Source organism: Curcuma longa, chromosome 4 (genome assembly GCF_044706935.1).
Source record: "Curcuma longa cultivar G26 ecotype Majalengka, Jawa Barat chromosome 4, ITB_CL_G26_1.1, whole genome shotgun sequence".
NCBI classification, from domain to species: Eukaryota; Viridiplantae; Streptophyta; class Magnoliopsida; order Zingiberales; family Zingiberaceae; genus Curcuma; species Curcuma longa.
The window spans coordinates 14,798,512-14,813,010 of NC_133864.1; the positions used below are offsets into that span (position 1 = coordinate 14,798,512).

At 39.9% G+C, this 14,499-nt stretch overlaps 1 protein-coding gene and 1 pseudogene across 1 annotated transcript; one reads left to right on the forward strand and one right to left on the reverse strand.

Annotated features, from left to right (window-relative positions):
* The first annotated feature begins 9,484 nt into the window (after positions 1-9,484).
* LOC141828522 (uncharacterized) lies at positions 9,485-11,276 on the forward strand (annotated as a pseudogene).
* Positions 11,277-11,949: 673 nt separating this feature from the next.
* Positions 11,950-12,963, reverse strand: LOC141827145 (ethylene-responsive transcription factor CRF5-like). Its single transcript, XM_074714400.1, has one exon. It carries the CDS (start codon positions 12,961-12,963, stop codon positions 11,950-11,952), a length of 1,014 nt encoding a protein of 337 aa, XP_074570501.1.
* Positions 12,964-14,499: the final 1,536 nt, after the last annotated feature.

A 14,499-nucleotide genomic window follows, 5' to 3' on the forward strand; every position in this document is an offset into this window, starting at 1 on the left:
CTGTCACTGAGGAATTTATACTTTTAATTATATTGCTTGTTCGTCCTACTTATTGTAATAGAAAATCAGTATAATCTCTTATTAGATATATTCTTGGAATGATATATATACCTCTTATCATGTACACATATGTATATATACATATCCTACCTACCTACAGCACAAGAATTCAATAGGAAAGCAAGATGCTAAAATATATTTCTACACGTAGCTATTTTCTCAAATTCAAGACTGTTGTATTCTGATGAACAATCTGTAAAATCAGTCTGATTAACCGGAACACATGGATTATACCTTCCAGCTCAATTAATCTATGAAAGCTTTGAGAGAAAAAAGGCAAGAACAATCCTACTTTATAAGACTATATTCTATCATAAAGATGTCTGACATCTTAAGCAGCAACAAGCCAAATAAGATGAAAACACTTAATCAGACAGGCATAAGATTTCTACAACTACAACCACATCATATATAGAACAAAAATGATACAAGACATACACTGCTCATAAACCTCAGCAAATAGACCAAAAAATAATATTTTAGATGCAAGAAATAGAATAACCACACAAAAAGAGAAGATGCTCACAAAATATCATAGAGACACTGAAAGTTAGAACATTAAAGACATAAAATTGACAGAAATATCTTGATTATAGTAGAAATTATTTATTATGAGAAGTATGCAACATCGAGGATGCACATGATACCAACACATACAAAGCTCATAAACCATAAACACAACAGAGTTACCTGATACACATAGTGTAGAAGAGCATACATATATATATGTTGCTGGAATACGTCTAATTGGTTGGAAATTTAGTCCCACAAGCCCCAGAACCACTTCAACCATCCACCCTTTTCCTTCTTCCTCTTCCTGATTTCCTTCTTCCCCGTCTCAGTCCCCTCGTCGTCAGAATCGGAATCGGAATCCGAATCCTCGTCCTCCGTCCTCCTCTTCTTCTTGTGCTCCTTCTTCCTGATACGCCATCCGCCGTCCTTCTCGTCCTCCTTATTCACCATGCGCCTGTTAACCTCCTCGGGGACTACCACATCCGTCGCGGCGTTGAAGAAGGAGCTCCATTCGCCGTGTTTAGGCGCAGAGATCATGTCGTCTCCGTAGTGCACGACCTCCCTGCCCCATAACCGGTGGCCGTGGTGGTCGAGGTGGCCGCCGTGGTGGCCGTGGTGGCAGTGAGGGTGGTGGCGGTGGAAGGGGCGGACAAGGGAGCGGTCAACGTGGGCGAAACCATCGACCAGGATCGGTAGGTCTACCTTCGTCTTATCCGCCAGGGGGGTGAGAAGTTCCGTCGGTTCGGCATCCTTCGGGGCATCGAGGGGTAGGGCGACGGCAGTGCTCTCGTCGGCGGCGATGTTGGGGAGGCGAGCGGCGGCGGAGAGGAGGAGGAGGAGGAGGGAGATGACGACGGAGAGGATGACGGCGAGATTGGCGGAGGCCATGGCGATCTGCTCTCGTAGTCAAAGCAGTTGCTTGCGATTTTGCACAAAACCAGAATAATTATATAGCCTGAATTCCTTCGAGCATTTTACCAAAACACCCTTGATCATTTTAGCAAAACGGTTTTGTTTGCAAAAAAAATTTACCTTCATTAATAGAGCATGATTTGGCGATTTTTAATTATCAAGGGCTTTTCAGCAACATGACGTCGTTAATATGAATTATTTAACAACTTAACATAATGTTTTTGGTTAAATTGTGGCAGGGGGACTTGACCAAGGTTGGTTGCCTAAGCATTAAGTAATTCTATAAATACTCCATGCTAATTAAACTATCCTTCTTTCCAATAATGTTCATCTTATTCTCGGATTTGTGGAGGATGAGTCTCCAAAGTCAAAAGGTCGAATCAGTTGATTTGATTTCGTGCATAATTTGTTTATCTTTTTTATTTTATTTCGGGAGTTACTTATTACTTTAATGATTTTATGGATGCATAATTAGTGGTCGGTGACATCATTGATGACATCAGTGCACCTAACAGGTTTTGTAAATATTTTCTGAGAACAAAAAAATTATGATCGAGGAAAGTTAATTATCCCTTTTATTATTTATTTGCTAAAACATTGAGATAATCCAATCTCCACTCACTTGTTATTGTAAACGGATTGGGCCCATTGATCACTGTTAATCTGGCAGACCCAGTAGAGAACCGGGCCTGATGAATCTTTCACTCCATAAATCCAGTAAGTAACTGGATGGACTACCATAACTTTTGTCACGTGTATATTTAAGTAAACAGAGAAGATGACTGCCAGCCAAGATGCAATTGTACAATACTAACCCATGAATTTAGAACATCTGTAAGAACATGAGAAGAAACACACAGTATCAATCAATAGCACACATAATGCAAACAGAGACACGTACTGATCATAGTCTATAAAGAGAGACGAACAGAAGGAATTGAGTGAAGATCATTTAGTCCCACAAGCCCCAGAACCACTTCCACCACCCACCCTTCGTCTCCCTCCTCTTTCTCTTCTCCATCTCCATCTCATCGTCAGAATCTGAATCCGAATCCGAATCCTCCTGGTCTTTCTTTTTCTTCGGATCCTTCTTATTTCTTCTACCGTCCTCTCCCTCCCTATTCGATTCCGGCAGAATGATTTCCGCCCCAAGGGTTTCGGTCTCTTCCTCTTTCTGCACTCTGCCGTCCTTCGTAGCATCCTGATCCCCTTCCGCCGCCTCTCGATTCACCAACTCCTCATGCACCGCCACCTCCGTCGTCGAGGTCACTGTCACCGTGCGCTTCGCGGCCTCCTCTGTCGAATCTCCCTCCTCCTCGCCGCGCATTCGGGAAGAGGTCAAGTCGTCTCCGAAGGTTAATGGCACGATGTCCACGCCTCGAAAGCTGTGGCGGTGGCGGCGCGGGTGACAGGGGCGGAACGGACGGAGGTGTTCGAAACTGTTGAATAGTTCCGGCAGGGAAACTGACGTCGCCTTCTCCTTCCTGTCCGAAGGGAGAGAAGACTCTGTCTCGGTCTCCTTGTTACCCACCGTCCGGAGGACCAGCGCTACCGTCTCGTCGGGCTCCGTCCCCGCCTCCTGCTTCTGTGGCGGCTGGAGGAGGGCGACAGATGGCGTATCCGGTGCGTCCCTGGAGACGGCCATGTTCGCGTCGACAGTGTTAGGGAATCGGGCGGCGTCGGAGAAGAGAAACAGGAGAGAGATGACGGCAATCTTGACGATGGCCATGGTGGCGATCGAATTGCTGATGGATTACAGGACTGGAGTAAATATAATAGCCACAGAAGAGAAAAGCGAAATCAAGGCACCAACGTATTATTATTATTTTAAAATAAATAATTATTCTATTAATTAATTTTCAATATTAATATAACAACAAATTGCAAGAAAACAATAAGAGAAAATTTTAAAAAATTAATTAAAAAAACAATAATTGTTATTGATTAGGCGTTAACTTTAAGTTCCGTACTCACTCCACGCCTTCTCCAGAACATGCCTCGTGCAGGTCGAGCCTATCAGTAGTCAACCGGACAAGTAGGTTGAACCCGTCGGGTCATCGATTTTAAATTAAAATAAACCGGTCGATGAAAGACCTAGAAAATGCAAATAGAAACCAATTATTATTTCAGTTTGTTTTAAAAAATACTAAATTTCGTGGTAATGAACCTTTTAATGACAAAGGAGTGTGAACAGGCCTTACGCATTGTGATTTGTAAGGAAGCTTTTGAGGGTTGAGATTCGTCAACGGCCGGAGCAGCCGTTGGCATACTTGTACCCAAATTGATTCGAGAAAAATATTCAAATTTATAAGGTGTTTGTTGGTTTGTTTTAAAAATTTATTTATTTATCTATGATTTATATATACACTTGATAAAATTTTTATTGATAAATAGTTAAATACAGTTCATAAGTTATATTCCAACATATTTTTTAGAAATAATTATATTTTTTATTTATGAATATTAATTAGTTACATATGAGGTAAATTTATTTATTTAATTTAATGAATTATTTAGAAGAGTTGTTGGTGGAACTAATATACCCAATTGATTTGAACACCAACTTGCTCATTAACTTTTGATTCATATGAAATTTTTATTAATTAAGGGACCCAATTAAGTATTTACCCCGTAAAAATTGCAAAAGGCCTTACGGCCCAATGGGCTTCTAACTTCTCTGTGTAAATTAAAGCACACATAATTCACCTTCCACTGTTTCCCGCCTAAGTCCAGTGTCAAAAGCAGAACTCCTCCGCCGACCCTATCGATCCCTACCCTTCCTCCGCCGGATCAGAGATCGGTCGCCACCCGGAGCCAGCATGGTCGGCAATGTACTTTATGTTATTGTGATATCTTCCCGTGGATCATCTCGTGCACAGTTCGCTGCCCAAATCGCGTGGATTCGAAGCCGCCATCCATCTCTGCTTCCGTTCCGGTATGCAGAAATCTTAAATATACTCAATAGTTTCATCTTTTTGTGGGAATCACGCTCTACACACTATTTGTTCACCGATGTTGTCTCTTTCATTCACTTTGGCGAACTTCAATTTTTAATGAGAATTGTTGTAAGAGTGGGCTGATGATTGATGACGACGGATCGATCAATACTTGCTTCGAAAGATCATTCCTCTTTTGTTTATATTATTTTTCCACCCAGTCCTTGAAGGGATAACAATCTTTTTGGGGGTGGTTAACAGCACGATGATAAGGGCAGTATTTCGGATCTTCCGAGCCGTCAGCTTTCATTTTATTCCATAACCTCATTACCATTATGTAGCCTTAGCCTCCATAATCTTGAAGTAACTCAATGATGAAATTTGACAGTTAATTTTCTACTATCTATTCGGAAATTGAATTTTTGCATGCAATCTCTAGATTTAGTCGAATTTATTGAAGCCTGTTATGAGTAAGACTATGGATCCATCTCTTTTCTTCTTTGCAACTTGCAACGCTGCATGCCATTCTGATACCCACTATGAGACCCTAAAACTGCTTGCAACCCACCATAGTGAGTGCACCATGACTGTAGTCATGCACCTTCTAGTGTTTTTTGCACGTCTACTGCTCCATTTCTAACTCACAAATTACATTTTCGCACAACTACAAGTTCATATAGTCCATTGTTCCTCAAATCTGTATCAAAAGAAAGGTCATATAATGATTGCTTGCAATCTTCTTACTATAACGCTTTGTTGATGCTAAATCATGCTAGACTTTTTGGAGACTCGCAAATTAAGAAAATTCTTCTATTCAAACTAAGGCACAGAGTTCACCAGGTTCTAGAACCCATCCCATTGCATACATTAGCTCATCAGATTAATCAATTTTATGGTTTTTCTCTTTCACTACAGAAATCAAGCTCTTGGTTCTTCTCAACCACCTCACTTCTTCAGCTGATCTAAGGGTGACTGCCTGAGAACACACTTTGTATCAGAGGGTGAAATGACACATTTACAATGAGAACTGCGTACTGCTGCTCACTCATCAACACTGAGAATCCATCCACAATGATCAGAGAAGATTTCTTCTTGAAGGTGTCAGGTTGGAGGAGCTCCTCTAGCAACTTGTCATGTTTGTTGCTCAGGTAAATATCAAGCTTCCGCATGCCTTCCTTTGATCTACAGAGAAAACCCAAGTAGAATAACTTAATAAAATATAGGGAGCAAAAAAGAAGACAAAATGCTGGAGGCTTGATAAAGACAAACCGATCTGTTCGTAGATGCTCATACTGAGGATCGAAGTTCATGAAGACAAAGTAAAGCTCAGGTTTCTGATCTCCCATTCCCTCCAAGGTACCCCTGCTTCCCATCTTCCTTTCTCTAGTATGTTTCATCTTCTTTGCGTGCTCTATTTATACTAACATGAAACTTAGAAGCTTCTTGTCTTTGACTTTCTTCTTGTTTCTTTGAATCAAATAGAGTAAGTCGTTTTGAAACCATGCACATGCCTCTCCACTGGGATAACATATCCTGTTGCGGTGTCTGGTGTTACTTTGTCAAATTTGATCAAAATACCAATTTACTTTTGTGGTGTAGGTAATTGATTGTCAGACGTGAAAGAGATGGTTTGCACAAAGGATTAAGTCCACTTTGGTGGTTTAAATCTCCATAAAATGAGTTTACACTTGATTAACACACATGATTAATTATCATTAAGGAAATTAAATCCCAATTAAGTGATTTAATGCCTGTAGTATTAAGGAGGGTTTATATAAATAGATGTGGATTCAATGTGTAGATCCAATAACCTGATTTGTTAATATTAATAGACTGTTAGTGGGTTATGGGTTTTTATGTGGATGATCCTTGTAGGATGGGCCAATGTATAAAAGGAGGAAGGTCAAACTGATTCGTGCATCTTGATTTTGACTTCTTCTTCTTCCTCCTCTCTTCCCTATCGAGAAGGAACTTTGGTTGCCGTCCATCTTTATAGAAGATCATTCCGTGTATGCAAGAACTTCGGCGACAAGTAAGAAGCAATGACATTGACTTTCGATTCAGGTTAGCCCTTTGGTTAGTCAGTATTTCAGTTTTCAACTTTTAGTCTTATTGATGATTGATAACTAGATCCTTATATGCATTATTGATTAAGTTCGAATGTATTATATTGTTTCTAACATTGCATACCATTAATACTCCCATTAACATGTTTCTTTTAGGAATGAAATTGATATGGTGAAGCAATATAAAAATATATACATAGAATAAAGTTAACCCCTAATTTGGTTTATCAGATGAATTAAGCGGCATATTATGTAGCAACCCGGCTTGTAGGAATATGGAAAGTAATATGTAAGAGTTATTTTTAATAATATTAAAATATTTATTCAGGAATATTAGATATGCTCAATCAGCTTGAATTGAGCCTACCTAGCTAGTGTAGCTCACTCGGATCATCTAGGTAATATAATACCTTCTAAGTCTTTTTAGATATAGCACTTGCTACTCCACAACATAAATAAGTAATATAATTAAGAAAATAAAAAAGTAATTTTTTTCTCTGAAAAATAATAAAATATTAGGATCAGTATATCTATCTATATCTTAGTAATACCAATAATTGACTTTAAATTAATAGCGTTACACCCGTATGGACTAGACTGACAAACTAGAAAGTAAAATGCATTATTGCAAAGTCCTCATTCTTCAATGATGTTTGAAACTGAAAACAGATTCCTCAACGATGCTGGAGACTTTTGAAGTAAAATTGCGCTTCTAATTAATTGTGTATTCAAAGAAAATCTGATCAACATTCTAGGATGTTGCAGACGTACCATATGAGATATGATTCACTATTAATACAAAAGAAAACCAGAACCTAGATACTTAGGCCTTGTTCAACCGTAATTAAAAGAGAACAGTACTAAGTATGTTTTTATCCAACAGAAGAAGCATGCTTGCTATTACTCGCAATTGATAAGCTAATTATCAAGCCAAACAATTCAAAGAGGGAATTAATCTGTCGCCAACAAGTCATTAATGATAAACTGGGAAAAGCGCGTGACTGCCACTTTGTTGGTGGTTTGGTATAACGTTTTAAAAGTATCAAAAGCGTCCAATGAAAGCGATTACTTATTATTTTTTAATATTAGATAGACGACTGATCCTCTTAAACTTTATTGCTGCTCATATTTAATGAATGAGAATAGTTAAGTCTCGTGGAACACGGTAATAGACTGTATAGTTCATAAATTTACTTATCTCAGGTCAACTGAGATATGGAATTAGATGTCTTTAATAACTAGACCTCTTTCAAGAGCTTTAACACATTTAAACTTATTATTTATTAGACAACTAATGCCCAGGTCAAATGAAGGGGGGGTTTTTACACTCATATTATTGTTGTTATTATTTTGAAATTTGGTGGCCGACAAGGGAAAGATGCTGCCATTCATTCCTGTTATGGAATAGAAACCATGGAATTGGTCCTTTGACTCTCATACTATCTTTCTAATGTATCCAAATTTTGCTGCAACATTTGAATTCCAACAGCATCGATGAGATGCTGAAACCCAACGCGTCAATCCGCGACTCGAATTCGATAATGACCTAAAAATTCATTTCATAATCTATAATATCTTTTATTGCTGCGTTGAAATCCGCCAGTTTTAGCGGTTCACAATCTTTCTGTGATGTCGCTTGTCACATCGCAATCCTGATCCAGTGATTCTTTTACTTGAGCAAGTTGAATAGATCAAATGGGATTGATTGAATTAAGTGGATTATTCGATGGAATGGAAATTTCTTGAGAATTTCACTCATGGAGAAATACTGACCCGGTCTCCTTTTGATTTCTGTACAATCTCCAGCTGTCATAGCAAATAATCAACCAGAATAATTACTTCGACCAGTTGAATCCGTATTCAACTCAAAGATTAGATCATCTCACCAACTAAACATGCAGAATTGAGAGGTAATTAGTTTTCAAGTCCAGTTAATGTTTTCTGTTTATTCAACTTTATGAACTGTCAAATTATATACATAACATAAAAAACATCATTTAGGACTATTTGGTTTTTCTTTTGGTTGTTTGGTGCCACTTGGGTTGAATATGAAGAAAACAACGAAATTAAATTTTCCAATATTGTTATAAATCAACTAATTGAAAATACATCAAACTTAATTAATGATGCATTAAAGGATCTAATTACCATCAATTTATAAGGCTACATCCCATCAATTTTTAAGGCTACATCAAAAATAAATTGATACAATGACAAATCGAATACTAACCTAAATCCAAAGTAATGGTCATTATATTTTTATTTGTCGTTAGAGATTTTTATAACACAGTGAAATTTTTCTTAGGAATGGACAACAACTAAAAGTTCTTCTCAATAAGGAAGAGAGCAAGAAGAAGAAGCTCGTGATCTCAAGATTACGCCCAAATGAAACAAGATTTCTTTCTTAGATATCGGCCTATTCTGTAAGAACTATCTACATAAAATAAGTACTCATTAACAGTTTATTAATGTTAATAAACTGGATTAATACATTTAATCCATATACATTTAGCTTAAACTCCCTTTATACTATATTACTTAATTAGAGTTTAATTTCTTAATGATAATTATTGTTGATATGAATTCAAATATAAATCTATAAATAGAGAGTTAATCCTTTCCCTAATCTCTCCCTTCTAGTGATATTGTTACTTGTTAGACCGAATTTTTCTTTTCTTCTGATTATTAATAAGTTGAAGGAAACAGTGAGTTAGATTGCAGGGTACTTATATTACGAGTGACGTCGCACTCACGCTCCGCCTAACTCACGCGGCCGTAAGAGCCAAAATTTAGACTGAAACTTAATCAAATGTTCTGGATGGAGTCCATTCCTGTTAAGCGTTGACCTTCATTACTCTGCAATCTCCCATCTTTGAATCCTTCAACCAACAATTCTTTAAACCGCTTATCGGTCAAATCCCAGTTCATCCTCGTACAAACTACTCATTCCCAATTTCCTTCTTCCTCCACTTTAAATTCTCGCTCCCCCCTCTTCCTTTCTCTCCCAACGCAACAAGGACATTGCATGATACTGCCTACGTGATTCCAATTTCAGTTGATCAGTTGACGATGAATGGTGCCGTCGATCTTGGTTCCCTGCTCAGGATGCTGTCTCAAGCGGAGCAGCAAACGAGGCAGCTCATCTGGGAGGTCGCTGCAGCCGAGAATCACTACCATCGCGAAGCTCTGCTAAAGCAGATACTGTCGAATTTACAGGAAGCCATCGCCACAGCTAAGCTCATGGAGCCGGAGCCGGAGCCGGAGCCAGGAGGAGCCGCCGTTGGCGTCCCACCTGCCGCCACAATTACAACCTTCAAGCTCGCCGCCGGTGTCCAACTGCAGCAGCCCCCGGAGCGAGAGCTCCGAGAGGCTACTGTTCAAGGAGCACGAACGCAGGGAGATGTGCAAGAAGAGGTTAGCTCCTACTGTTACGACGATAGAAATGCGACGGTTTAAGCATTCTGATTAATTGAATCCTCTCTTGGGTTTCAGAAAAACTCTACCGAAATGGACGAACCGGGTTTACGTCGCCGGCAGCAGGCTGGCGGAGGGATTGGAAGATGGACACAGCTGGAGGAAATATGGGCAGAAGGAGATCCTTGGAGCTATGCATCCAAGGTCTGCAAATTTACCCACTTATTTAATGTTTGTTCTTGTTCAGTTCTCATGCTTCCTCTCTTGATTCTATAATGGGAGCTCAATTAGTACAGTTGTTATCGTTTGGCGCAATTAGGCACCTTATTGAGATTGTTTCTGGAATTTCAGTTTGTAGAAATGTTTGAACAATGCTCTACTGTAATGTTCTGTTTTTTTTTTTGTTCTCTGTTGAGAGTTAAAGAAAATAACAGTTTTAATTTTACTCGTCCAGAGGTTATTACAGATGCACTCACCGTAAAACCTCTGGCTGCCTCGCCACAAAACAAGTGCAGAGGTCCGACGACGACCCCTGCGTCTTCGACATCACCTACCGCGGCGAACACACCTGCCTGAAGAATTCGCAAGCGCTGCCAACTCCGGCGGTAGAGGAACCAGCCACGAGCCAAAGTCATGACCACTGCCCTCATCTGCTACAGGAAACAGAGGACCCTCTCCATGAACAGCAGAGCCAAGCTCTGATCTCTGACTTCTTCCTGCCTTGCTCTCCCACCCAAATGGCAAGTTTTCCTCCTCAGAGCCTCGCCTTCTCGTCGATGGCGGCCGTTGACCACAATAACAACTGCAACACTGGGAGCTTCTCTCCCCTCTTCATTTCGCCGGTGACCTGGGACTCCAATCACTTCTCCATGATTCCTCACGTTGCAGTTCGTCCTAATGCTACTCCCGACTCCGAACTCACTGAAATCGTCTCGGCGGCCGCTTTGCCGATCAACTCGCCGAGGATGAACGCGAATTTTATGCAGGACCATGTGGAACTTGCCCCCATGTTCAACTTTGATCCATCCAACTTTCTCTGATAGAACAAACAACTGGGGATAATCAACGATCAAAGTAATTGAAAGATATTTTCCAGCCGGAATCCACCACCTTCACGATCTCGGGGTAAGCGCAGCAGCGATAGTGCCGTAGTGCCTCGCCGACAAAGCCCTCCGGCGAAGCTCCCGCAACCTCAACCATCATCATCCATAACCATCACAATTACTTTACTGCCAATTAGAGGGTTTAGAAATTGGAGCAGCCGAAGGACAATCGTTCGATGAGAAGAGAAGACTTCAAATCATCAAATTGTACTTATGGGCTGTTATTAAATTGTATTAATTTCACAATTATCCAGTGGGCATGCGATCGAGGAATTATAGTGGCATGATCATCTAGAAAATTTTGCAAGCAACAAAACATAATTTTGATTATCTAGAATTCTGAAATGTTCATTTTGGAGCATCACAAATCTAATCAAAGAATAAATTAAAGAGTATAATTTTTTTATATAAATAGCTTAGATTACAAAAAAAAATGACAGAGATCCTACCATTTAAATCAATTTACGATAAACTTTGGAGGAAAATAAAATAAATAATTTTTTGGCATTTGATTATCTTGAATGTGCCATTCCATGTAGGATAGCATAAATGTATGATTTTCATATATTTCAAAATTAGCTTGCAGCAAATTTTCAAGCTAAAAACCATAACAATAGGAAGGTGGATAACGGGGAAAATACAATTTGGTAATAAAAAACTATATCGCTAAATATCAATTATGAAACGCTTTGTTTTTTTTAAAACAATTCTCCAATATTAATTATTGACCGCATCTGTTCTTGGAACATCCCTAATAATTAATTAATTTTGTCATTTTGATAATTAAAATTATAAATATTGAGTTCATATATAGGCGACCGAAATCTCGCTCTGTTACAGAGAGAGAGAGAGTCCATTTTTTTGCGAAATAGTGGAGGAATTACCGTCCGGCGACGAAATCGCCGGGGAAGATTTCGAGTTGACAATTATCTTGGTGCCCGGTGGCTATATCTGGAAGAATTCGCTGATATCTGAGAAGAAGCCGTCGCCTCCTCGATGGAGATCGAGGTCGAGGTCGAGGTCAATGCCGGAGTTGAGGTTGAAGACATCGTTGGTGTTGTCGACTAAGGAGCCGGTCGGCAACTCCCGTTCGTTGAAGAAGTCCAACGGCAAAGTCCCTTCCAGGCCGGGGAAGTCGTCCAAGAGTGTTCCATTGTTGTCCGGGAGAAGGAACCCGCCCGACTCCATCGACGTCGGGGTAGTCTCCGCGTCGCCGTTGGTTGCCGCCGCCGGAAGTCGCTGGGAAGGGGAAGTGGAGAAGACGAGGCCAGAGGTCGGGGGGCAATGGTTGTGCGCTTCGCCAGAGCCAGAGGTGAGATTCTCCTCAGAGTAATGCTTCTTCGGCGCCGGAGTGGCGTTCGCTTCTATGGCGCCATTACTCGCGGCGGCAATGGCGGCCGCCTCCCCTATCCACGGGAAGTTCGTGGCCGCGTTCGGACCGCGCAGCTCTATGGCCGCGGAATCGTACGCTTTCGCGGCCTCCTCGGCGGTGTGAAACGTCCCCAGCCACACACGGACGCGTCTCCACGGATCATGTATCTCCGCCGCGAACTTCCCCCACGCCCGCCGCCGGACGCCGCGGAACTTCGGCGGCGCGCTTCCGTCCCCAGCGCCACTGGCTTCCTCAGCCCTGCCGGCTTTCTTCCTCGTCAGTGCGGATGCTCCGGAGACCTTCTTCGGGGCCTTGACTCTCCGAACCTCGCCCTCACCAGCGGCCCGCGTCTTCTCTCGGCCGACCACTATTCGTATCTCCTGCACGAACCGCCGAACGCGAACACCGCCATCCACCGCCTCATCTCCGGACGAGTCGGTGGCGTCGCAATCGTCAAAGAAAACGCGCACCGTACGCTGCCGTGCCGCCGCATCGCGAGACTGCCTGTCCAGCCTCGCCGATACAGCCTTCGCCGTCACTTGGACGTGCTCCGTTCTCTTCGCCGGCGTCGAAAACGCAGCATCCATCTTCATGATCTGTTATCAATCACCTTCGTCAACCATCAAAATCCAATTTTTCCCGATCTGGAAACCTCGGATCGAACACGTAGATCAACAGAAACGTCGAAAGAAGAGTCTTTTTCAGAAACACAAATCGAAATATTCCACGACTCAAACCTCTGCTCTGCTTTCTCCTGCTCTGCTCCGATGAAGACAGCGGCAGAAACAGAGGATTCAAAGAGGAGGAGGACGATCGAACAGTGAACCAGAGGAGATGAACAGAGAAGAAGAACAAAGTCGGAGGCCGAGATTTGCAGCTTTATATAGCATCGACACAGCACACTGTCAAATATGGAAACCCCAAAACTTGGCGCGTCAACAATTCCATTTGCTCTTATTAGTTTTTCCTTTTATATCTTGCATACGCTCAGATTGTTAGTTATATTTAAACAAAAACAAATCCACTCTCTCCGTTTTCGTGGATTCCTATTGCCTTAAATAGAATTAAAAGGCGGAGATTTTAACAAATGTGTTCTGAGCGAACAGTTTTTGTGAACAATATCACAACAAAATTCAGTAACCAGCATGCACTGAACCGGAGGCTCGGTATTTTTTCCAATTTGATCCACTATGATTTGTTTAACAGATTTCTTTTTACAAACCACCCTAATTTTTCCACATTTTATTAAAATATGATATAACCATGAACAATAAATGGGAAATTTTGAAAATTCATAAGCTAGAGGAAGGGAAAAAGGGAATGAAATAGTTATGTAAGTGTCATGTTTATTGACTGACTTAGAAATTAAGTGATTCCTTAAGTTGTCGCTTAAATTTCCTTTGCGACTCTTTAATATTTGTCGGTTTTCGGTAAGAAAAAGTATAGTCTTTTACTTTATAATTTGAATAATTTTTAAAAAGATATATATAATTACATTAGAATCACTAATGACAAGTTATCTAATCTAACAATTCATTAAGCATCTGTTGTGTTCATGTGGTTAACACAATCATACTATTTGATATGATAAAACAACACAATTAGTTTAAATTTTTTTAAGGAGCTCCATCTTTTTTTAAATGTTATTATATTTTTTAAGAAAAAAATTGCCCTTGATAAAGTAAATCAACAAAATATTGTTAAGAGTTCCCAAACTCGTTAATCAATCACATTGAACCATTCATTGAAAAACATTCCATAAATAAATCAGTAGTTTCAAATTAGGACTGTTATGACAATTTTAAATCTTAATGAGAGATTTGTTGAAAAATATCTAAAATTTAGGTTCAAAATAAAAAGAATTTCTAATTTTAGAAACTTTAAGTGATATTGATTTATCTGTAAAAATCAGAGGGACGCCTTTAATTTCTAAAATTATCAATAGCCACTTTTCATTTTTATTATCTAAATACTTTATAAAAAATATTTTTTTATAAATTTAAATTCAAACAACCACTTTTATATTTTTTATTTATAAAATTAAAATTTTATTTACTAAGGTTATACATATTGTAAAATTATTTTTCTATAAATTTAGATTTATCTTTTTTTATTCTAAAGAT

Coding starts and splice junctions, on each gene's coding strand:
- LOC141827145 (XM_074714400.1), bottom strand. CDS start 12,963: ATGGATGCTGCGTTTTCGACGCCGGCGAAGAGAACGGAGCACGTCCAA.